This window comes from Benincasa hispida, chromosome 9 (genome assembly GCF_027475165.1).
Source record: "Benincasa hispida cultivar pf3 chromosome 9, pf3_genome.v1.1, whole genome shotgun sequence".
NCBI classification, from domain to species: Eukaryota; Viridiplantae; Streptophyta; class Magnoliopsida; order Cucurbitales; family Cucurbitaceae; genus Benincasa; species Benincasa hispida.
The window spans coordinates 15,568,671-15,594,991 of NC_143486.1; the positions used below are offsets into that span (position 1 = coordinate 15,568,671).

A 26,321-nucleotide genomic window follows, 5' to 3' on the forward strand; every position below is an offset into this window, starting at 1 on the left:
AAATCAAGAGTTGTAATTATCAAACGGCCGTGAAAGAGTTCCACAACGAAGTTAATTAACTCACTAAGCTTCTAAAAGTTCTAAAGTTATTCTCCATCCAAATCTTCTACAACCACATTTTTGGCGACAGGTGAAGGCCAAATCACACAAGCTTTGCATATGAAATGATCACCACGTAACATTTACGCATATTGATGCCCCCATAAGTTAAGGTTAAAAAAAACCAGGCCAAATACCTGGTCTCTACTGTAGGTGCCAAAGAAGAATGAGGAACTCAAAAAGCAAAAAGGAACACAACTTCTAGATATGCTAAACAGAGAGACTATATCAAGGACCTATTCAGGCTAGTCTACACACACATTGACTATTCTCGTTGGACAATCATTTGACCCTACCACATTTAGTTGTTAAGATATTAAATCTTAGATAAGTGGTCATTGTGGCTTGAACCCATTCGCTCTTAGTCATTTCATATTTTCATTGACCCTAGTCGGCAATTAGGTCAATCCATGGTGGTTGTATCAAGATCTCTTCTAAGGTAATTTTTGCTTTCAATTTTCAAATGTACTTCAACATTTTTTTTGTTATTATTATTATTTTAAGAGCAATAGAGATATTATAGAGAAATATCAAAGCTGAACAACCTTGAAGGCAAAAGGGTTGACAGAGCCCTTCCCAAAGAAACTATGAAATAAAAGTCTTTCTACCATAAAGGATCATGGACAAGGTGTAGCTGAAAATGTTTTCGTAGGATTATAACATCACTAAGAAGATGAGCTATATACTACTACTACACAAAAAATCAAAAGGGACTCCCCTGTCTTAAAAAATTCTGCAGTTTCTCTCCTTTGAAAAATCTCAGTGAAGAGCTCCAGTCACACAATTCCATAATATTTTAGCAATGCCTTTGAAATTCCAGCCTTTGAACACCTCCCAAAACTCAATCATTCACTAACTTGGGAAGATAGATTGCACTACCAAATTAATTCAAAATGAAAACCATTCCCTGAGAGCAAAAGGATCGTGAAGAGTACATGTGATCCAAAGACCTTTCTTCCTTGAGATACAAGCAGCACACTGGAAAGGCCCAAAAACAAACTTTCTGTAAATTTTCTCATGGGAGTTAATACTTCTGGGAGCAAGAGATCAGAGAAAAACCTTCATCTTTCTTTTTTTTTTCTTCGAAATTTTCTCTCTCCAAACAGCTTAACTAAATTTTTTTCAGCACGGGAGAAGTTTTAATATATGACGAAGTTAGACTTGGAAGAGAACATATATGATTCAAGATGCCAACTTACCCTGTGTGCCTCTCTTCCACCTGCAGAATGTCAATGCTAGCTGTAAGGCCCACCTAACTTCCCAATTCTTTATTTTATTTATTTATTTATTTTTTCTGGAAAGTTAGCCCTCTTCTTAAGCCAGCACCCAGTCCTGATGTTTTTTGTTCTACAATCCACAATAAAAGTATTTTTGTTGAGGAAAGATAGATTAAATTAGGGAAGAACTTAGCAAGAGAATCTTATCAGTCCAAGCGTCCTCCCTAAAAACAAATTCTCTGGTTGTTGGAGACTTTAGAGTTCAAAGAATCTAGTAAGAAGGAACCTTCTTTTTCTGCTATATCTAACCAGAGTTAGTCTTTTACCCTTTTTGTCTTTACGGAGTGAGAGGACCAATCACATCAGTTAATTTCATATATGTGATCCTTCTTCGAAGGGCCTGAGTAAACCTTCAAAGTCATTTCAAGAGAAGGGCATTGCTCTATTGTTTAAAGGAACCTACCCTTGAGTCCCTTGTAGAACTTCAACAAACTAGAAGCTATTGGCCTTCCCCAAACTCTAAAGGGACTTCTTTCTTGATTAAACCTTCAAAACTATTAGAGGAGTAGGGTATTGTTCCATTGTTTAAAGGGACCCATCTCAATTCCTCTTCAAATGGACTTTTACTAATTGCAGCTCAAATCCTCACCTTTCTCGATCTCAAATGCACTGGTCCTCTTGCATGTTGAAATATACTTAGAATTGGTGTTCTATTTCTTTCTTTTTCTTATGTAAATGACCCTTTTTAAAAATTTTATTTAATGTAGACAAAGTTCTCTAAACATAAAATTTACAAGAGGAAAGGAGAAGATAGGAAATCTAGCCAGGACCAATGGGTAAAGGATTGAAAAATTAATTGGTTTGCTTGGATTGCAAAAGGAGGCAAAGTACTTCCTTTTATTTTCTTATCTTCTTTTATTTTCCTTTTTCGATATAAAGTATCATCTAGAAGCCAAGAAAAATGCGTTTTCTTCTACTTGGCCCAGTAATTCTAGAGTTTCCTTTTCCCTTTAGGTTGTTCCTCCTTTAGCCACTTTGTTCTTCATGAAGGATCTTCTGTCTCTTGTCAAAAGAAAAAAGAAATGCTTTTGTTGATGAGGAAAAATCCATCCTTTTTGTGGGATCAGATAACTTCTATGGCTGCTACTCAGTAAACGTAACATTTATGTTTGTAACTACAACTTATCTTGTCTTTTTTGTACCTTCCTTAGCTTGGGTTAAGCCTCCCCTCAGCCTCTCTTCTGTATATTGTATATTTTTTTTATCTTCAATGAAATAAACAAATAATTTTTGTTAAAAGGGTTGATACAATTAAATTTACATTAGCATAAGCTTTTGGGTCAATCAGTAATTTAACATGGTACTAGAGTAGGAGGTCCTATGTGCAAACTCTTGTAATGTCATTTCCTCTCCAACTAATATTGATTTCCACTTGTTGGGTTTTTTCAAGCCCACAAGTGTGGGGAGAGTTAAAGTGTTGATATAATTAAATTTGCCATAACCCATCAACTTAGGCTTTTTGGTCAATCAGTGATATAACAAATTTATATAATAGAATATAACCTCTTTTGTTACACAACAGCATCAATTAAGGGATGAGATAACTTCAGGATTTATGATTCAAGCTATGCTCGATTGTTCCTTCATGATCTTCTGTTTTTTCTTAATCGTGGTGGCAATTGCTTGATTTACAGTCCTTCATAACCCAAGATTCTGATGATCGTGACATTATGGTAAAAAACCTGGGCTCATTTGGTGTTCCTGTCTTAAACTATGTGGGAGACGAAAGGCGCACAAATCAGCATTTTGAGTTGTCTGAAGAGGTAAGTGTCAATGAAGTGATAATTGGAGTTTGTACTAGTTTCTAATAATGAAGTATATTCAATGAATAGGTTCGTGCATTTGGCATATATTCTCGGCTAGACCAAATTTTCGATGCTCCTGCAGCTGTAAAGGAGGTTTTGACCATGCAGTTTGGTTTGGAACATTCAGTATGCTTTCAAAGCTCTATCTAATGTGATGTTAATTTTATTATTAAATCTGAAATCCAGCTTTATGGTATCTGGTGGAAGCTTGTAAGAAACACTTTTCCTTTTCACTTACTTTAGAAATGTTTTTTTTTTTTTTTATCTCTTTCAGTATATTGGTTCAAAGGTAACTGATCAAAAGGCAGATGAGGTCTCAAAATTGGGAATTTTAGATTTTTGGACTCCAGATAATCATTATCGATGGTCTCGCTCCAGATACGGTGGTCATATGTCTGGAAGTGTGGAACCAGTTGATCGCTCGCGTCTTCTTTTGTGCAGTATAAATATAAAGAACTTTCCTTGAAATCTTATTAGAATCTTTGAAAGCTTTGAATTACATGAATTTGATTACCCTATTATTTTCCTTTTAGATTTGGATGCGGGAGAAATTGATGGGCTTCGCTCCAGGAAAAATGAGCTAGAAGAATCTGTTTCTGCCTTAGAAGAAAATTGTAAATCATGTCAGAATGAGCTAAGATTGATAGAGGATGAAGAAGCTAAACTTCGCAAACATCGGGTAAGTCCAAAATAATAAAATATGTCAGTTTCTTGTCATTGAAACTGGGTGATATAATGACCTACCTTGTGTCTGCTCCTCAAGTTTTTAATCATTTGAAATTGGGGTTTAGATCTACTTTCTCGTGAATAATACAAATTCATTCTAAAATTTTGCAGGAGGATATTTTAAATAATGTGCAACATGAGAAGAGAAAACGACGTGAAATGGAAAATCGCATTGGTAAGTATTAATGGGTTAATGTATTTTGACTGTTCATTTTATCAATGAATGTTCTTTTGGTAATCTAGATCAAAGGAAAAAGAAATTAGAATCTATGGAGCGGGAGGATGACCTGGATACTGTTGTGGCCAAGCTTGTCGACCAAGCTGCAAAATTTAACATTCAAAGGTTCCATTGTGTAATTGAAATTAAGGTGAAGTCTCACATTTTGAATCTTTTTATATTTGTGTTTATATCTTTCTCATCATTGTTTGGAGTTAGCATGCAAGGGTTCAAAGAATCAAAGTTTGTTTATGAAGGCAGTTCTATATACATTTAAACCTGATTTTTTTTCATTGACAGCATTTGCTCCTTGAAGTCGTTTCCTATAGACAGAGCTTGACTAAGAACCATATGTCTTCCATTGAAATTGAAGCAAAGGTAATTTGGAGGGTGAAGTTGTTGAAATTATATTTGATTACAACAAAGCATGCTAAGGAATCCAAGTGAACTTCTGTTTCCATTTTACTTTTTATTTTTTTAATGGGATTCTATCGACACTGCAAGTGTTCGGTTTCCAGATTATTTTGTTCTTCTGGATTGCTTTTATTGCTGCCCTAATATCTACAGTTTGTATGATTATATCTTTAGATCAGAGAACTGGAGGTAAATCTGAAGCAGCATGAAAAGGTTGCACTGCAAGCGTCAGTGCAGTTCGAATACTGTGAGTTGTGCCCAAGTTTCAGCTACTTTCTTTCAGGCTGTCATAATATCTAAAAGATTCATAGAAATGATCTTTTGGATGTTTCTATATATAAACTGCATATATTTTGATTGTCGTACTATATGTCATATAAATTACTTGTGGGCAATGCAAGAAATAGCTTCAACATTAGAAATGGTTTTCTATTAAAAAACGTTATATTCGAAATGGTTTTATCTTCAATCTTTCATTGAAGTGCTTTTCCTTTTCGTTTGGTTATTTTCAAACTGTTTGTTGCTTTACCATTCCATTTGGTTCTTTTCAAATGCACGAAAGATTTAGCACATAACTTTGCCTCCTTTTTTGTCTCTCTTCATTTCAGCAATCTTTGTTTTTGTTAATTGCTAAACCTTTTTTTCCAGGCAAGAAGGAAGTTGAGGACTATCGACAGCAACTTTTAGCTGCCAAGAAGCATGCAGAATCTATTGCTGTGATCACACCTGACCTTGAGAAGGAATTTCTTGAGGTTTTCCTGATTTATAATTAGTTGAAACATAATTGTTCTTTGGCTTGCAGTGGTTTGGGTGATAACTGATGAGCCATGGTTTATTGCAGCCAAAGTTGTGCTGTAATAGATAACCTTTGAGCTTTTAACTAATTCTATATATGCATGGTTTTATATATGTATGGTTTTTTTTTCATTTGTAGTTAGATTGTCTGTGAAGATATGGAATGAATAAAGAAACAGAACCGTAAAAGTTATAAAAAAAGTGACAAGGAATTTTTATCTTTGGGCTTCAGTGACATGATCTTACAAAGCAGTTTGATGTAGTTTGGCTCTCTTTTGTGGCCTTTATTTTTTCGCACCCATATTCTGTCTTCTTTTTTTTTTTTTCTCAGTGAAAGCTCCGTTCTATAAAGTAAATAAATTAATTAATAAAGAAAAGAAGTGACAAGGCATCACATTGTGTAGTGTTCTAGAATGATAATATCCTTGAACACTCATCTTATTCCAGGCGAGGAATGTTGGTATGATATGTGTTTGCGGGTTGGAGGGTAGGGCAGGCTTGGATTAAAATTTCTATGGTGCTAATCCTTCGCTATAATCCCCTAGACCCCCTGTATACCATGATATGGTTTTCATAGCTTCTTTCACCAGTCCACCTTGACATACTTCTATTAAATAAAATCCAGATTCCTCAAAGAAATGGAATAAGTCCTTTCCAAATAATTAATTAATACCACACGATTCATCACTTTTTTCAAAGAAGTTTGAAGGTTGTGTCACCTTGGAAGAATTAAGCTAAGATTGTGTCACCTTGGAAGAATTAAAAGCTAAGGTTGTGTCACCTTGAAAGAATTAAGCTGACTTTCAAAATATTGATCCCCACCCTTTGCACGCTTTCTTTTGTAAATGTTAATAATCGTTGTCTATCAGATGTTTGAATTCACTTCGGTCCCTCAAACCTTTTTTCCTTCCATTTCCTCTATAGCAAACTCAGAACTGTGCAAGATTGTTGGGATGGGGCTAGGCTCACTTGATTAGTTTGTACTGAAAACATTATCTTGGAAACTTTTTTTCCTTCCATTTCCTCTATTGCAAACTCAGAATTGTGCAAGAATGTTGGAATGGGGCTAACCTTACTTGAGTAGTTCGAACTAGAAAATTTTTTTCCTTCCATTTCCTCTATTGCAAACTAAGAACTGTGCAAGATTGTTGGAATGAGGCTAGGCTTACTTGATTAGTTTGTGCTAAAAACATTATCTTGAAAACTTTTTTTCTTTCCATTTCCTCCATTGCGAATTCAGAACTGTGCGAGAATGTTGAATGTTGCTAGCCTTAATTGATTAGTTCGTACTAGAAATACTATCTTGAGAATGATCTATTTTATTTTTTGCATAGATGCCTACTACAATTGAGGAATTGGAGGCCACTATTCAAGATAATATTTCTCAAGCTAATTCCATTCTATTCCTAAACCATAACGTGCTTCAGGAATACGAACATCGTCAGTGTCAGGTAAGGTTATGCATCTTTTTTTTAATATATAAGAAACATTCCATCAGAATTTCCTTGATGTATGAAATTTCAAAAGGGAGGTTATGCATATTATTACCAATTTTTTGGTTGCTTATGCATGTTTGGTATGCTTATGCTGTTATATTACAGATAAACACCCTTTCACAGAAACTAGAAGCTGATAAACATGAACTAAGGAAGTGTATGGCTGAAGTTGATGAGCTGAAGGTATTCTATTAATCACTTCACTTTGTAGCCAAGTCCATGCCATACATGTTTGGACTATATGTTTTCTTCCGTGTTTAAACGAACAAATATATTGGTGCCATTTTCCAACTTTTTGTACATCTTGCCATAGAACCTCTTTTTCTTCCTTCTGTTTGAGCAAAGTGACACTTAGGGGCTGTTTGGGGAGCTAGAATGCAATCAGGATTATTGAGAATTAGAAGAGTGTTGGAATGAGTGATAAATCAAGGGCAGAACGGAAATAAGATCATGAAGCTTGAAAATGGTGGGAAAGAGGGTTGGGTTGAATACTGTGAGAATGGAATGAGTTTAGTATTACAAATCAAGTTTAATACGTTCAATCCAAATATGGGTTTTGGATTACATTATATTACAAACTCATTCTATTACATACCCCAAACAGCCCATTGAGGAACCACTAATCATCCAAAGGGAGGAAGTGGCAGCGAGTGTGTGTTTCTGGGGCTATTACTTCCTATGGTCATATTACCCATGATTTCTAGCATGTTTGGTTTAGCAAGTAACATGGCTTCTTTCCGGAGTCTGGTTTTGCACTTGCTTGTCAAAGGGATTTTAGTTGATAAGGGAGTCCCTCCTCCATATGCCTTTCAAAGAGGAAGGTCATTTTGTTTGGTTTGCGGGGTGGGCACTTTGTCATGGGATCTTTGGGGAGAGAGGAACAACAGTATGTTTCGTGGTATGGAGAGATACCTTAGTGAGGTTTAGTCTTTGGTGAGGTTTCAGGACTCTCTTTGAGCTTCGGTTTCAAGGACTTTTTGTAATTATTCCCTTGGCAATATCTTTAATTAGTTGGAAACCCTTTGTATTTTTTCTTAATGAAAGCGGTTGTTTCTTTTTTCCTTTTATTTATTTATTTATTTTCTTTTTTTTTAAAAAAAAAAAAAAAAACCTTTGATAATGTGTGTTTCCCGATGCTTTTTAATCCTCTTCTTTGTTGTTGATTTTTTTATTAGTCTTGTATTCACTTTATGTTCTAGTAAGTTTTATATTTTTGGAATTCTTGTTTTCTTTCCTCATTTGTACTCTAAGCATTAGACTCATTTCATTATTTTAATTGAAAAGACTTGTTTTCATTTTTTTTTTAAAAAAAAATATTTAAGAATTATCATCGTATTAAGACAAAATATTATTTGCAGGGAAATTGGCTCCCAACGTTAAGAAAACTTGTTTCTCAGATAAATGAAACTTTCAGTCGCAATTTTCAAGAGATGGCTGTTGCTGGAGAAGTGTTATTGGGTACTGAATTTTTGCAATCTGAATATTTACTTCTGGGAGGTGTCTTTTTTCTTGTTCTTAATTTCCTTGCGATGGGTTTTTTTTTTTCTCTTAGATGAGCATGATATGGACTTTGATCAATTTGGAATACTTATCAAAGTGAAGTTCAGGTGAGCATAGCTTTTGACACCCACTTTAAGATCTAAATATATGTATTTCTTGTGCTTGAATACTATTTTTGGTCAAACGTATTGAATTGTAGAGAATTATAGAGACTGTCATCTCACTGCAATGGGTTGATTAAGATATAATTTCAAATCATTGTTACCTCTGGAATACTAACCAAGACAATTCACTGTTTATCCTTATTGAATGATTTTCAAGTATTGGTGGTTTTACCCATTTAACTTTTCACTTCATTTCTAGGTTCAGACATGACCCAATCTGACTACCTCAAAATTCGTTCTTTTGTCTAGTATTCCAATACATAAGTCAAGAACTTCCAAATTATTGGATGTCATTACTATCCACCCAGTCTCACCTAAAAGAAGCATCTTATTCCAAATGTTTGGCATGTCCTATCATAAGCGGCAAGAAGTTAAATAATAGATAAGAAATGCATCCAATATTGATTCCTGAAGAGAAGATAAATAAAGGAAAATTTTCCCGCATTTTGGACAAGAAAGCCTCCCGGAAAATCCAAAATGATACATAAAACGGGGTTTTTGATTTAGACTTGTGTTTAAGTTTAGTACATGGCACTATAACTCCATGTGTCTTAGGAATGGTCGCTGGCTTCATTGCTTGGAATTGTATACTAAAATTGAGAATTTTGTGCATTTATGTCTTTTCAGTTTATTGTTGTGCTCAATTCCTCTGTTCAGTCTCTACATATTTATGACAATGCTATTGTCTATTTATTTATTTCATTTCTTTGAAATGTTATTAACAGACAAGCAGGTCAGCTTCAGGTTCTCAGTGCACATCATCAATCTGGAGGGGTATTACAGCTCATTGCAATCTTCTTTTCTTGATTACATCTAGGTAGCTGTTTTATAATGCTTTTGATCTTTTATTTGCTAGGAACGTTCAGTTTCAACAATTCTGTATCTTGTTTCCCTTCAAGACCTTACCAACTGCCCATTTAGAGTAGTTGACGAGATAAACCAAGGTAAGTAGCCATACGAATATTGTCTACTGGCACAAACAAGTTATGTAGAGTAATTGTTCCTATTGTCTTTTGGTAGGAATGGATCCCATAAATGAACGGAAGATGTTCCAGCAATTGGTGAGAGCTGCCAGCCAAACCAATACACCACAGTGAGCACCAATTACCTTTTAACCTGACATCATGGTTTTTTAGATTCTGGTTGAGCAAGCTGTGTGGTGACAATTAGTTGCCCTAGTATGGTAACTAATCTCATCATATGTCAGGATAATTTTTCTCAATATAGTAAAAGGCCGGAGGACAGACTGGAAACGGCTCCTTCGGGGGTCTTCTCCGGGCATCGAACAGTCAACTTAATATATTAAAAGTTCTTTCAACTAATTAAAGAAGTTTTAAAATTCCTAAAATGAGTATGTGCTGATGATCAGATGTTGTGCTTCGAATCCCCTACCACCATTGTACTAAAAGAATATTTTTTTAAATTGTTCGACTATATAACAGATTTTAGTTCTTTTTATTTATTGTAAAAAAAGGAAAAACAAACAAACCACATGCATACACACTTAAAAGTCTACATATTGCTGTCTAGGCCTCCTTGTGTGTGTATTTGCTTTCTAGGTCCCTCTCTCTCATAACGTTGTGTATAGTAGGCTTGTAATCTATTTACTATCCCTTTCTCAACCAATGACCTTTCTGCGAACTATTAATACATTGCTTCATAGGTGAGTAGTTGAGTTGATAAATCTCATCTGAATGTGGAACAAGCTGGATCTATAGTCCTAAATATATGCAGTGAACCAAACATAATAGCTTTATGATAATGTTCTTCAGGTGTTTCCTACTGACTCCAAAGTTACTTCCAGAACTGGAATATAGTGAGGCCTGTAGTATACTGAATATAATGAATGGTCCTTGGATCGAGCAGCCCTCTAGAGGTTTTCTTCTCTTCCCTTTGCATTGTTTCTCGAGAAATATAGCTTATGATCGACAATCCACTTTGTAAAATTTTTGTACTGCAGCATGGAGCAATGGAGATAGCTGGGGGACGTTGATGAACTACGTAGGAGAAAGCCGATGTTGATTGTCGATCAGCGGATTGCCGTGTTGAGGATGGCAATGTTCGATTAGAGTTCTTTCTATGAAGGCTGCCATGTTCTCACATCAAATGGCTGCTAGTCCCTAAACGATTGTGATTTAATTTGTGCTTCCATTTTGTATAGTTGAACCATTTCTTCATAAATCCTTCTGTAGAGCTTTCTATCATATGAAAACTAACAATATTTTTTAGTACACTAACAATGTTAAATAACTAAATTAATGTAAATTAATGTTTTATTATTGTAAATCGTATTATCGACGAACTAAATTTGTAATTTAACTTAAAATTTTTCTCCGTGTACAACTCTTTGTATTCCATTACAAATTACCCAAGAACAATCATTCACCATCTTTTTCAATAATAAAAAGTTCAACTAAAAATGTTAAATAAACAATAGTCAGGTGAGGTGAAAATGATTGATACTGATAACCACAGCAAAACTGAGCTACTTTGAATCAGTTTCAATAACAAATGAATATGCAGTTTCCAAGTTTCAACTACTCTTCAATCCAAGATAATCATCAAGCTCTCTTCTTTCTTCAGACACATAGCAACTTTGATACTATCTTAACCAAATCTTTGGCCACTGAAGACGACTCGAAAGGTATTTTCAAGAGGGCTGAGATCAAACAAATTGAAGAAGGCATTTACAGGTGTAGAGTTAATTCTTCAAGCATTTGATGATGGGATCTTGTAATCAAGCATATCCCTTATGTTTAATCGAATCGAAGGCCCCATCGACGAGCATATATGTGCACTCTTCCAGTATACTCCTTTAGCGCCTGTTGGCTTGTTTACTTCTACTGATTTCTGTTAGATTAATGTGAACAAATCAATATGGTCAAAAAAATTTAGATACCAATGGAATTTTTTAGAATTTGAATTAGGAAATAACATACTATTGCAGCAAGCAAGTTCACAAGGAGGTCGTCTTCAGAAAAGTCTGCCTTTCCAAAAGGCAAGTGAACAATCCCGGTTTTATCCGCTCTGTATTCAACTTTTCCCTGCTTGAACTCTGCTATAGCCTGAAACAGGACAAAGCTATTACCAATCTATATCTTCCCCTTGGCTAATATGTGTGTAATTATGTACAATCTTTTTGTCAAATTTTGAAGCATACAAATGATGGTTCTTATCTATACCTGAGGTATATTTGTTGTAACAGTGCCAGCTTTTGGATTCGGCATCAATCCTCGAGGTCCTAGAAGCTTCCCTAGACTAGCAACCTGGTACAAACAGAGAGAATGAGGTTAACAGATTAATTCTTCATTTATAGTTGCCACAACTAACTAAAATATCTCAAAATCAGCAACAACTTCAAAAGTGAACACCAAAATTATTCACATCTATATCAGTTAAATTTCTATAGGCTTTAATCTACTCGGTCTCTTTTAATCTGGGACACGAACACAATACCATATCTTCTTAATTTCAGTCATAGATAGTGCGAGACGTAGCCAAAAATATTTCCATACAAGCATGGAAGAATAAATTATCAGTTGCATTGCATACAAGAAAACTGGAATTGTGTTTGGTAAGTGATTTCAAAGTAAATGTAAAAACATACTTCATTGCTATGTCATAATGTTTAGCAGGAAAAAGATAGAACCATACCTTGGGCATCATATCTGGTGAAGCAATCAACTTATCAAATTCCATGAAACCTCCTTTGATCTGTTCTATCAAATCCTCACCTCCAACCAAATCTGCTCCTGCATTCTTTGCTTCGTCGAATTTTTCACCTATATTATTCAGAAAGCAATGAGATTGTATCAAATGGGTGAAAGAAAATGAAAAATGAAAATCTATAGTTGACTAGAGAGATAGGAACATATGAGAGAATCCACATGAGCACATATAAACGAAGAAATAGCAAAAATTTAAAATATATACATGTAAGAGAGAGTTAGTTAAAAAGCCATATCCTAGTGTTCATTTCGTTCTCTTCACTCAAATTATTGCAAAACTGATAACAAAGGAGAAAACCAACTTATCAGTATTAACCAATGACTGCAAAGCTGTATGAGGATTTAATAAAGAACAACTAAATATTTTCATCTTCCAAATACCATGTATCACACAGGTTGCACTCCTTACCAGTAGGATATTTGCTCACAAATAATAAAGAGACATTCATATAAATAACGCCATGATAGTTTAAGCAATCTCACTAACAGAGCCGTTTTCAATCACGCAAACAAACTCACCTTTCAAATATAGGGTTCTCCACCACATACTATCTAATTGACAAACATTTTGAAGACAATAATACCTGCTAAAGTTTTTTCTTTTTTCTTTTTTGGGTGGAAACTGAGCTTCCACTGAGACGAGAAAAGTTCGTATAACTAGTTGAATCAAGGGTTAATATCCATTCCACAATGCTCTCTCATCGAAAGAAATGGAACCAGAACTCATTGAAAACTAGTGACTTCTACCACTGAATCCTAACCAACCAATGAAAATATCATTGAAGTCAAATTTAGTGATTACCTTGAGTAAGAACAGCTACCTTAACTGTCTGTCCAGTTCCCTTGGGCAAATTTACCTATGAAAAACATGAGTATTGGTGATTTAGTATGTAGATATCGTAGAATCAAGTAGTAGCTTGGACTTTTGTTGAGGATTTTACATTGAAAAAATCAAGGAACCTCACAATCTTTATAAGATACATGAGTTACTCCTCTCAATGCCAATTGGTTTTGAGATGGAACCCTTGTTTTCTTATAACTTTAACTTTATTGTTCAATTATCATGCAATTACCAATAAAACTTACTGTTGCTCTCAGTTGTTGATCATTATATTTGGGATCGATGTTTAACCGGAAGTGGGCTTCAGCAGTTTCCACGAATTTCGTGATAGACGTTTGTTTCAACAAAGATATTGCTGTTTTCAAGTCATACTCCATTTTGGTTTCCCTTAGTTTCTGAATTTCCAGGAACCTCTTTGACCGGGTCTGCATATTTTTAGAACACAGTTTCATGTCAAAGCTGATCCAATAGTCATAGAAGAAGGGGAAAAAGACATATTTTAAGAGAATACAGCTTACAATAAGAACTAAAAGTAATGCACGTATCGTTTATGGACCTCTCTCTTAATCTACAGTCTGGTTCAGAGTAGAACTTCTAAAAAAATATGGATAACTAACTGCAAGGGCTGATGTTACAAAGGAAGGTAGAAAGCAAAGAAACAGAACTAGACCGCCGGATTGCTAGAGTTTTCCTAGTCAACTAATGAAGCTATTGATCAAAAATAGACATGATAGGAACCATTACTTCTAGAAGATAATGAAACTAGAAAGAGAACAAACCGATCCAAGAGAACTTTTAAGTAGACGTTGAATAAAAATTAAGTGAATTCCAATACTGAAACAAACATATACGTAAGCCCTATGGTAACAGTAGAAGGGAAAGAACCAATGAATACAAGACTAACAAACTAGGGACGCATGTACAAAATTTTCTACTGGGAAGGCAGAGCTAACCGGCCGAACAGACCACTAATAAAATCTCCCAACAAGAAGTATCCTTCCACTTACAGGAATTATTTCAATTTGAAACAGTTGATCTCTTGAGACATCATACATGACCCTTCAGGAGGCATACTTGTGCGCCTCACTCACAAATGATTGGCTCGACCAACATTGAAAACAAAAAAAAACAAAAACAAAAATAAACAAAAAAACGAGAGGGCAGGACCGGGGGAACGAATAACTCCAAAAAACCACCACAAACGATGAAAGTAGACAGGAAAACAAAAGGGAAAGTCCTAAGACATACTCCATCTCCATAAACAGGCAACGAGTTCTAAAATTAAAACCCTGGAGCTGTAACAACAAAGCAATACCTAAAATGAAGTAAAACCCGTCAATCAAACTCTAAAACCATATCCAAAAAGCCAGTCAACTAGATTGAAAACAGGCAATACAAGAACTTAAGCTCAAGCTTACTCTGTCCCTTTTGAGAGGCAATGCAGCCTTTCCCCTCTTAATCTTGGGCAGAATTGAAGTAGCTGATCCACCATTTCCCTCTTCTCCATTTTCTTCCACAACCTCAGCCACCTCAATTTCCGCAGCTAAAGCAGCCACAACCAAATGATCCCTAGATTCTCTCCTAAAATTAAGGTCGACCCAATTGATTGACCTTCCTCCCCTGCGCTGCAGAATTAAGGGGTGGCATAAAGAAAAGATATTGGCGGTGGAAGAGACAGCAATGGGTCGAAGAGAAGAAAGGTCTTGAGGGTGTACTGAAGAAGTATGAGCCATGGTAAGAGAGGAGTGCACAGTGGGATTACAAGTGGCCATTGCCATGGAGGAATAAAGAGCTCAGTCTGTCAATCGAAGAAGAAGAAGAAGTTGCTGGCAGTCTATCAACATAAAAATGGAAGGGATAAGAGAGGTTCTGGCAATGGTAGTAGTGAAATGAAGTGAAAGAGTGGATGTATTGATGCAGTCATTTTTGGGGTTTAGAAAAACAAAATTAAAGTGAAAAATAAAAGGTGGTGAAATTTGTTGGAAGTGGGCCCTCTCAGCCAATCCTCTTTTATCTATCCTATTTCATTTTTACTCCAAAAGAAAAAAAAGAAAAAAAAAGAAAAATTATGTGATCAATTGAACTTATAATATTTTATGGCAGTTGAGTTTGACGTATTTTTATTTTTCCCTCTTTGTTTCATTTCTTTTAATTTTCTAATTATGAGCCTAATCTACCCTTTGTTGTTTCACTCAATCAAGCTTTAAGGTGTAATAAGTGCAACTAAACCCATTAACTCATAAGCATGGTTAACTTGATGTTTAATGGTTAAATTATTAACACAACTTTCGGCCACATTTACCAAACTGTAATGAAATTTAATATAATTATAGTGTGTTGGAATCCCTTGAATTTGTTTGTTGGCGCTTCGAACAACCAAGTACGGATTCGTATTTAGCATATTTATTTATTTGTAGTTATTTACGATTATGACCCTAGGGTTTAGAGTAGTGCGCTATATAAATTCTCTAATCTTAGAGGCGTCGTTTGATGTAATTTTTCTAAAAACATTTTTTCTAATAATACTGTTCTCCCTCTGCCCGTGGACGTAACTAACATACCATTAGTGAACCACGTTTTTTGTTTTTTTTTAATTGTCGATTTCGTAACACTTCAACTATATGACTTCTTTGCATTCTAATGCAATTTAGATTTTCATTTGTGTGTTGGACTGATGATCCTATCATAATTGCATATCCCTACTAGTTAATTTCGAGCTCACACATTTTCTTGTGTTCATCTATGCTTGAATTTACCTTGGTAGCATAGGATTAAATGTGAATACTTAGATTTATAGGTTGGTCTTGAATCTTACTAATGCATGTTTAATCTAGTTTGAAGAATATGTTGGTTAATTGAACAAGGCTTTCCTGATAATTAATCGACATGATTGAATCCTCATTCTTAATGCAATTATTTTTAGTTTTATATGATCGTTAAGAACCCAATAGAATTAAGAGCATATAGTTTAATTAGGGTATTGCCTTTCCATCCTTAGTTGATAATTAGGATGCTTGATTGATTTTGATTTAATTAGTTGTCGACCTTTGTAGAGACTAGTTAAATCGCATCAATTTGGTAGTTGTGCATGCATAGAATGGAATGTTTGTTTAATTATTAATTTCCATGATAGAAATTGCATATGATTCTCTCTTGTGCTCTAGAAATCAGATAGACCCCTATCCTAGATTACATTTACCTTTGCATTTTATGTTTTACACATTTATCTCTTTCACACCAAAACCCCCATTTATCGCTCTAATTAGGAAATTGGCTTAACGAAACAAATTATGTTTTCCTGCAGATCGACTCGAACTTACCACCGTTGCTACGTTTTTGTAGTAATATAAGTAGTTTAGTTTTATAAATTTTCTTTTGATCAGGTTTGAGGTTAACGATGTAAGCTTTGGAACCATCATATACTCATGGCTAAAAAAGGGGTCTTAACGAGAATTTTGAACAAGATTGATTGGACCATTGAAGACATTAGGAATGATACTAGTTGTGACAATGTTGCAAATGATATTGTTGGGAATAATTTTAGGCGAAAGAGGGGCCGTAATGAGCATGTTGTGATCGAGAATGTTATAAATAAGACTATTGGGATCATGAAGACATTTGTAATGACACTGGTTTCAATAATATTTTAGATGATATTGTAGGGAATACAACAAATGTGTCGTCTCTAACTCCAATTTCCAAAAGAGGTGGTAATTCCTTGTGAACATAAATATTCTACATATGACTCTGGCTACTGAAGGGGGTATTTCTTATCTAACTCCGCCCCCGATTCTCCATAATGACTTTAGTCATTTTGTTGGTAATGTGCATCGGAGGACTAAGGCAGTAAAAGATAGTGGTCCTTCTAAAGTTCGACCATCTGCAAGTATTATGAGAACTGGAGACCTGATCATGGAACCATCGTTTTCGTCTAGATTGGATTTGAGGTAGGCTAAATCTTCTTTTGCAAGAACGATGTGAAAATGAGGTTGTCAATGTTCACCATAGAGAATAATTTCAAGTTGTAGGTTAGAAATCAAACAAAAAACTATATAGTGTCTGATGTATTTGTTGGGAACGTCCTAAAACTCGTAGTTCGTAAATATTAGAAGCATATTTTATTTATTAATAAAAGTATTATTGAGTTGTTCATTCAATAAAATATTATTGATATTGCATTCTGTTATAAAAATCATAAACAAATCCATGGATATAATATGAATACTTTAACTTTATGTAGAGACAAATGTGGATCAATTTTTAGTATATAGCCAAAATGGTCTATAAGTATATGGATGAGATTGGGTACCTCATTCTGGCGACATTTAGATGTGGCCCACTTTGTATACTGATACAAATGATGTGATCTCAAAATCATTCATGTGGAGACATGTGCGTGGAGGCATCATATGCAAAGGATATTTGCATAAGACCAAACCTCGAAATAGTCACTTTTCTTTATGACGACTGTTTACTATTAAAAAATTGACTATTTCAAATTCGATGACCTAAGGTAACTCAAACTTAATCCTGATTTAACTATGACCTCCTATTTATTCAGGATTATTCTTTTATCTGCATAGGTGAGAGTAGTTCAACATCACTGTTCAATAAGCCTCCCATTTTAGGGATAAGACTAGGTAGATAGTTGGGGACATAGTCTTGCAAGATAGAATTCGCTCCTACCTGATTCAGGGTTAGCAGATAGGTTATTCCTTAAGTATTGAATTCTAGTTTTGAACAAAAGGGTCCTGCTCTCTCATGGCTGAGAGGGATATGGTTTATTGGTTGGATTATAATGAAGGAAACCGAACACAAGGATTTCCATGAGCAGCGGGATAGATCATTCCAAATTACAATCATGTATGAACATTACAAATTACAGTTGTACACAAAACATACAGTTATGCAATCAATACAGAAATTACAACATGAAAACTACAAATGACAAGGAGAAATCTCTACAAACATTTGTAGACTCGTCTCCACACTTCTTGCTCACGAATGCTCAAACACAACAACCTCGAACGCTCGAACAACATGATCGCTCCATAGCACGAACAATGCGCACTGGAACTTCGCGATCGCCTCGATCACGAACACTCTAGCAAGAACATGAATGGCCTCCACAAAACCTCGATGGTGTCGAGTTGAGTATGACACCACCAAGAAGGCTATTTTGGTATTCTTGGTGTGAGAATCTAGAGGGTGGACTCTGTGTAGACTTAGTTGAGGCAGAAGAATGGAGTATTCAACAATCGTGTACACGATTAGGCAAGTGGGAGAAGACAAAAACCTATCGTATAGGTCGATGCCCAATCGTTTAGCAAAAGCTAAGCAACCGTCTAGCAAAAGCTAAGGATCGTTTAGCTTATCGTTTAACAGCGTGTCTATCACCTACAAACACTACACGATCGTTTACCTTTTTTCATGTTGTCACTTAATAAATCCGTATTTACTTGATAGCTTCCGTGAGATGTTTTTCCGAGAGAGAAAATCTCCAAAACAATTTTGACAAAAACTTTTGTAAAACTTACTAAAATTAGGAAAACAATTTTCCTTTTATCTCACAGTTACCATGGACCACCAATAACCTCCCACTCAATTGGTTATTAGAGAAAAAGATTTAATTCCAATAACTAATATTATTATAAATATAAAAGATAACCAACTTATCATACTATATTTATAACCTATAGTTTTGATATTTCATCTCATGAAACATATAAACCATAGTTCTTTTTCTATTCCATAGTATTTAATATAAATCTCATTTATATTTATTCTCCATTAGATGTATCTCATACATCATACCAATTATATCATATATAATCAAAATACCTCTCGTCAATTTGAACATTTCAAATCAACACCAAGCACTAATCCTCAACTGAATCCATTAAGCTACCAAGAGGACCTTATGAACCTGTAGCTCGAAGCTCCAACAGTACGTGAATAACTAACTAAACTCTTTAGTCACGAGATCCACCATCCGTTAATTTCCAGGCACTCCACTAAAGACCGACAGCTGAATTCTCCTTACCACAAATATATTATGTGTCTATCTTAACCAATCAGCAGTACGAAAACCCTTCACAGATCGCTCGTAAGTATAGTTGGGCCAATAACCGTTATGCCCCTGTAGTTACATCTAATTCCTTAAGTCCCACTGATCCCTCTAATGAACATAAGTCATAGTCTTACTATGACTAAGTCCTTTCTTCCAAAGAGAAGTTGTGGCCACTATGTTCAAGTCCTAGAATCAGCCTTTAAGGGAGCAATCTCTCTACTTATCCCTGCTGCGGGAAAGAAGTGAATTCCATCTTGTGGATTGAGTTCCCAGCTCTCAGATCAGACAAGTCCCTAAGAAGGTAGGCATGTCGAGTTGGCAATCTGGCCACTCTCACCCATACTAATCAAAGAACCGCCCTCAAAGGTAGGAGTTCCCAAAACACTCAGGATTGAGGTCGTGTTACCTATGGTCGTTTAGGTGAAATGTAAATCTCTAGTATCAACGACGTTATATACAGAGTCTAGTCATCTCGTGGTCCGGGTCTTATACAAACTCTTTGTATAGGATACCGCCACTCGCACGTCTCCACATGAATGGTTAGGATTTACCATATGTAGTAGTTTACAACACTTGCAAACCTCTACAAAGCGGGTCGTATCCGTAATGTCACCAAGATCAAGTATCCCATCTTAATCCTTATACTACAGACCTATTTAGGTTATCACTTAAGGCATGATCTACTTGTATATCACATATACATGCTTAAGTTCACATAAGATAACCATGGAGCTTTGTTTATTGGATATGAGTAAATGCCAGAATTAAATAACGTTTATTTTGTTCATCAAACAATGTGTATCTTTACAAAACAACGAGACTCCGGGAGAATTAGGACACCAATCCCAACAATCTCCCACTTGTTCTAATGACTCGGGAAACTAATGTACAATACAATATAAAAATGTACAATATACAATAAACTAGGGCATACTCTAGTATCATCTCCCACTTGCCCTAGACAAGATGTCGCATGTCTCGCAGACCCATACTCTTCAGGTGGCCCTCGAATACTTTAGAGCCATGAGGACCTTTGTAAAGAGATCAGCAGCATTGTGCTCTGATGCGATCTTCGTGACTATCACATCACCGCGATGCACAATCTCCCTGATCAGGTGCTATTTCTGTTTGATATGCTTACACTGAAGATGACTTCGAGGCTCCTTCGAATTTTCCACATCCCATTGTTATCAAAATAAAGAGTGATAGGCAAATTCATATTTGGAACAACTTCCAAATTTGAAAGGAACTTCCTCAACCAAACAACCTCTTTAGCTGCTTCACAAGCGGCAACATGTTCAGCTTCCATAGTAGAGTCTGTGATGCATTCTTGCTTGATGCTTTGCCAGACTACAACCTTTCCATTCAGAGTGAAAACTGACCCCAATGTTAATTTGCGAGAATCTCCATCAGTTTGAAAATCAGAGTCCGTGTATCCTGTAAGGATCAGATTCTTATCTCCATACACAAGTATATATATAGTCCCTCATTCTTCGAAGATACTTGAGGATCTTCTGGACCGTCGTCCAGTGATCAAATTCTAGATTGGACTAATACCAACTGACAATCCCTACTACATAGCAAATGTCAGGTCTGGTACACAACATTGCATACATCAAGCTCCCTGCAGCAGAAGCATAGAAAATCTATCTCATCTCCTCAACCTCTTGAGATATCTTAGAACATTGATCCTTAGACAAAATGATTCCATGCCTGAAGGGTAACAAACCGCTCTTGGAATTCTGCATCCTGTACCTGATCAACATTTGATCAATGTACAATGCCTGAGACAGGGCTAACCGTTTGTTGTTACGATCCCGAATGATCTGGATCCCTAGAACATATTGTGCCTCACCTAAATCTTTCATTAGGAACTAGGCAGCTAGCCATTTCTTAATGTCAGTCAGATACCCTACCTCATTCCCAATGAGTAGGATATCATCCACATACAGTACCAGGAAAGCTACTGAGTTGTTGATGATCTTCTTGTATACACAAAGCTCATCAACGTTCTGATCAAAGCCAAATTACTTGAAAGCAGTGTCAAATCTAATGTTCCAAGATCTAGATGCTTGTTTCAGCCCATAAATGGACCTATTATGCATGGAAACTCTTTGCTCTTGATCTGGAACTTTGAACTCCCCTGTTTGAGTTATATAGATGGTCTCCTCAAGATTACCATTAAGAAAGGCAGTCTTGACGTCCATTTGCCATATTTCATAATCATAAAATATGGCATGGACAGGAGAATCTTGATAGACTTTGGCATGGCAATAGGCGAGAAAGTCTCCTCATAGTCAACTCCCTCAATCTTGGTATAACTCTTTGCCACGAGTCTAGCCTTAAAGGTTTGAAACTTTCCATCTACACCTCTCTTTTGCTTATAGATCCACTTATACTCAATAGGTCTTAACTCATCAGGTGGATCAACAAGCTCCCAGACGTTATTGAAGTACATAGACTCCATTTCCTGGTTTAGGGCCTTAACTCATTCATCTTTGTTAACATCCTCCATTGCTTTCTTAAAAGACAACGGATCCTCGACCCCATCATTCGTAATGATGTTTTGGGTTTCAGTTAAACCCATGTAGCGATCCGGTAGGTTCATAACCCTCCCACTACGTCGAGGCAGTCTCAACTCTTGAGCTGGTTGACTAGATGTTTCGACCTCAACAACTCTTGTTGGTCTGTCGGCCTGTTCAACAACTCTTGTTGAAACCTCAACAGTCTCAGTCTCACTAGAGATCTCACGCAAAACGAGCTTACTCCATAGCTTATGATCCCTCATGTGGTCTTTTTCAAAAAAGATAACATTTGTAGAAACAAACACTTTATTCCCACTCAGATCATAGAAGTATCCACCTCTCGTTTCCTTGGGGTATCTTACAAAGATTCAAACCTTCAAACGTGGTTCCAACTTCTTTGGGTTAGTTGCTAGCACATGTGCCAGACAACCCCAAATCCTGAAGTGGCGTAAACTACCTTTATGGCCTCTTCATAACTCAAAAGGTGTTTCGGAAACACTTTTCGAGGGAATGTTGTTCAGGATATAACATGACGTCTACACTACATAACCCCAAAACAAGTTTGGAAGATGACCATAACTCATCATAGACCAAACCATGTCCAACAAGGTTTTGTTTCTCCTTTCTGATACACCATTATGCTAAGATGTACCTGGGGTCGAGAGTTGGTATGCAATCCCATGTTCTATCATATAGTTCTGGAATTGGAGGTCCATATACTCTCCACCACGATCAGATCGTAGTGTATTTATCTTCTTATCTAACAAGTTTTCAACTTCAACCTTATACTTCTTGAACTTATCAAGGGCTTTAGACTTACGTTGCATTAGGTAGAGATACCCGAACCTTGAATAATCATCTATGAAAGAGATGAAATATTCATACCCACCTAGAACTCGCATTCATCGGACCACAGAGGTCTGAATGTATAAGCTCCAAGGCTTCCTTGGCTTTGTAACCTTTTCCAGTAAAAGGTCGTTTGGTCATCTTGCCTTCGAGGCATGATTCACATATCGACAAAGAGTTTTCTTCAAAACTCTTTAGAAGTCCACTTTTCACAAACTTCTCAATCCTATTGAGGTTGATATGATCTAACCTTAGATGCTAAAGATGGGCATTTTCCTTTGGATGCCTTTGGTCTTTTAGCTCATTTCAATGTTAAACAAGGCTTTTATGACTAACGGCCTTAGTACATATAAGTTATTCCCCATTGAACCATAATCAATCTTCATTCTATTCTTGAAAATAAACACTTTATTCTCAGAAAAGGAGAAAGTATAGCCTTGTTCAATGAGACAAGAAACCGAGATTAAGTTTCTCTTAATATGAGAAACTACAAAAACATTATCGAGTAATAGATAATGTTTCTTGTCTGAAAATAACTTCAGTCTGCCTACAGCAACAGCTGAAACAACCTCACCAGTACTGACTTGAAGAGTCATCTCTCCCTGTGGCAACGTTTTCTAGGAACTGAATCCTTGGTAAGAGGAACTGACATGATTGTAGTACCTGAAACAAGGATCCAGGAAGAATCATCATTCTCTACCATACACATCTCCAAGACCAATAAATCGTATTTACTATCTTGTCTCCTTTTTTGGAGAGTGGTAGGATTGAGGTCGTTTGTCACGAAATAGATTCACACGATTCTTTCCACTGTAAATAATGTCATTTTAAAAGCTTTAAACGGAAATACTAACAAGTTGTTGAAAAGAAAAACACATGTCAACCTACATTAGGTTTTAAGCAAATACCCATTGTAACACAAAACAACATCTAATAAGGTTTTAGGAAATCTAATATGAACCACGTGTGACATCTAGTTTCGCAATGACACTTCAAAGGTTTAGGACGTAAGTCGCCAAAGGGAGGTCAGTTATCCCTCCTCTGAATTAAGAAGTTCTCAACCAGTCATTAATACCATAACAGCTCTTGCTCTTATAACGACTAATCATCATTGATTTGGCCAAGAGATTATTAACTTACTTAACAATCTCCCGTAAGTGTGACCCGCCATTTTAGGCCCTAGAGGTCCGCCCTGAAAAGCCAATCCGAAGGGGAAAAACATATGATTGGGGAAAAACCTAAAGTGATCTTATCCATTTCTAGAGTTCACCTTGATCTTGACCAACTGCACAAAACCCATCCGAAGGGGGATGCTCCCAAGGCGCCATGAGGGAGTATAGAATGATCTCACAGTGTAAACCAATGACAGAGGCCATAGAACATGTTGACACACACCCTTCACCCACTTACTATAAACACTCTCTCCGTCCACCTTGATATTGACTCATGCAAACACCATTTGAAGGGGTATGCTCCTAAGGCACCACGAAGCCAAGCATGAATCTCACGGTGTGAACATACAGGGAGAAACGTGAGTGGAATCATAGACATATCAGATACATCTCTTCCTCCCACTGAGTATTTTATAACCTAGGGTTTAGCTTACTTAGAAAAAACACGGCTAAGGATTTTAACTTAGTGACTTTTAGGTTTGCCCAAGAGTAACGTTTACCTTGGATAGTTAAACAATTTTTTTATCTTCATCCATTAAACTCTTAAACGGATCTTTAACCACATCGTCATATGCTTGTTAAGAATCTATCTAATTCACCTTTCCAGGTAGGTTCTCAGGTAAGGGTGTTATGTTTCTGTCAACTTAAGAACTCCAGCTTAGCCAGAACCTGCCTTAGATAAAAGGTCCCTTATAGATAGATTTACAACAAATTTAGTCTTTTATTCCAACCAATTTAATCCTATTAAACCGATTCTAAAGATTAATCTGGGTTACTAAACTCTTTAGAACCACTTGAACTTAGGTCTATCTCAAACAAATTTTAAAACCCTTTTAAAAACTTGGGTTCACCCTAAGTTCGCATGCAACTCTTTCTTATTGATTTTAGGTCTAATTTCCTTTATAACACTTATAAACGGAAACCAACCACAATGCTAAGCTAACACATGAAAAGCATTCAAAACGCTTATAAACAGCCTAAGTATCATGCTCAATGCATTGTCCATTCATTGCTACTTCTTTTATATAACACTTATACAAAACAGCAATGAAACAAGCACAATATGCTTCCATTCACTCTTAGACTATAACACTTATAATAAAAGGATGATGCATGATAATGCTCACTTCATGCAAAATATAACTCTTATATTTCATGATGCATTCGCATGCTTTCAAGTAATATCTTCATGCTCGATTATAACAATTATAATACATGATGCATGAATAACTGCACAACCTAAGGTGGGTTTTAAACTATATGTCAAACACTTTGGCATATAAGCACCATAGATCACATGTATAATAAACCATTGTTGATGAACCGGGTAAAATTGCCTTAAAACCACAAAAATTAAAGCTAACTATTACAAAGATAAGAAGTCTCCGGTTCAAACAGGTGAACTGGGTCTTGAACTGCTCGGGCAATACATCGCGTCTCCAACCATCGTGTACTAAACTCCCTGCGATCGTCTACACGATAAAACAAATGCTTTCATCTATCACTTACCAATGCTCCCAGAGCTAAACGATCATTTAGCAATTACTACACGATCATTTAGAAAAATCTAAACGATCGTTTTGCTGTTACTACATGATCATGTACCTTTTACTAAGCGATGAAGCCTGAGGTACACGATCGCTTAGCGCGCTCCGCACAACACCCGCCTTCCGCGATCATCTAAACGTCTACAATGTTGCAAAGCACCATTGCCTAAGCGATTGCTTAGCTAACGCCTCCGTATCGTATACGTGTGATCGTGTAGGTAGTAACTAAGCAATAAAGCTTACTAACTACACGATCGTCTAGCACTCTCTTTTTACTAAATGATGAGCATCATATGTTCCCACTACGATCGTCTACCTCTAGTGCCTACGCGATCGGGCAACCAAAGCTATGTGATAGAGTAAACGATTTACCCAATCGCTTAGCATTAGCTATATCATTTAGTAAATACTACACAATTGTCTAGAAAAATTTAAATGATCACTTAGTTAAATCCCAACGATCGTTTACCTTAGGCTACACGATACGACCAACGCTTGGTCTTCTTCTTCGTTGAGAACTGCATCTCCATGCTTCGAAACTTCATCACGAACGACTTGACTAACTCAAACTCTTTGAATTACAGACTCGATTGCAATGTTAATTATGCCTAAAAAACACAGGGTTACAAATTAACACTTTGTAATTACAAACAGCTTTAATTGAAGGTAAGCTAGAAACCTTCATCTACTCAACCACAAATGCACTTAACGATTAAATACAAATGCAGAAACCCAGCGCGACTATAAAATGGAGATTAAAATAGACTTGTAATTTGGAATATCAGAATAACCTGGCTCCGATACCAATTGAAAAAAATCGAACACGAGGATTTCCATGAGTAGCGGAATAGATCATTCCAAATTACAATCATGAATGAATATTACAAATTACAGTCTCCACGCTCCTTGCTCACGAATGCTCGAACATAGCAACCTTGAACGCTCGAACAACACGATCGCTCCACAGTGATAACGGGTAGAAATGCACGTTATCATAGTGCTAAGTTCTTAAATAATGTTGGCTTGAGTTGATAAAATGTGTTAGATTGTGTCCAAAAAGCATTAAGTTTATTACATTGCGGTCGTATGCGTTCATTGC

General features: G+C 36.1%; 2 protein-coding genes across 3 annotated transcripts in view; one reads left to right on the top strand and one right to left on the bottom strand.

Moving 5' to 3' along the window:
• The window catches only part of SMC5 (structural maintenance of chromosomes 5), a 31,373-nt gene extending 20,594 nt beyond the window's left edge, over nt 1-10,779 (top strand). The window contains exons 13-30 of one of the 2 annotated variants that reach the window (XM_039041685.2): nt 3,011-3,139; nt 3,209-3,307; nt 3,456-3,621; nt 3,715-3,860; nt 4,019-4,082; nt 4,151-4,275; nt 4,425-4,502; nt 4,713-4,785; nt 5,187-5,290; nt 6,668-6,784; nt 6,935-7,012; nt 8,188-8,287; nt 8,382-8,436; nt 9,219-9,267; nt 9,350-9,437; nt 9,514-9,586; nt 10,266-10,369; nt 10,454-10,779. In XM_039041685.2, the coding sequence (XP_038897613.1) occupies nt 3,011-3,139; nt 3,209-3,307; nt 3,456-3,621; nt 3,715-3,860; nt 4,019-4,082; nt 4,151-4,275; nt 4,425-4,502; nt 4,713-4,785; nt 5,187-5,290; nt 6,668-6,784; nt 6,935-7,012; nt 8,188-8,287; nt 8,382-8,436; nt 9,219-9,267; nt 9,350-9,437; nt 9,514-9,586; nt 10,266-10,369; nt 10,454-10,515 (1,710 nt within the window). In that variant the 3' untranslated portion in view covers nt 10,516-10,779. The other variant, XM_090317434.1, reaches the window with a different exon arrangement.
• Nucleotides 10,780-10,857: 78 nt separating this feature from the next.
• Nucleotides 10,858-15,099, bottom strand: LOC120085614 (large ribosomal subunit protein uL1c-like). Its single transcript, XM_039041686.2, has 7 exons — nt 14,481-15,099; nt 13,308-13,487; nt 13,024-13,078; nt 12,148-12,275; nt 11,676-11,759; nt 11,433-11,558; nt 10,858-11,343 (listed from the first exon to the last, which is right to left on the bottom strand). The coding sequence occupies exons 1-7, from the start codon at nt 14,838-14,840 to the stop codon at nt 11,203-11,205; spliced, it is 1,074 nt and encodes a 357-aa protein (XP_038897614.1). The 5' UTR covers nt 14,841-15,099; the 3' UTR covers nt 10,858-11,202.
• Nucleotides 15,100-26,321: the final 11,222 nt, after the last annotated feature.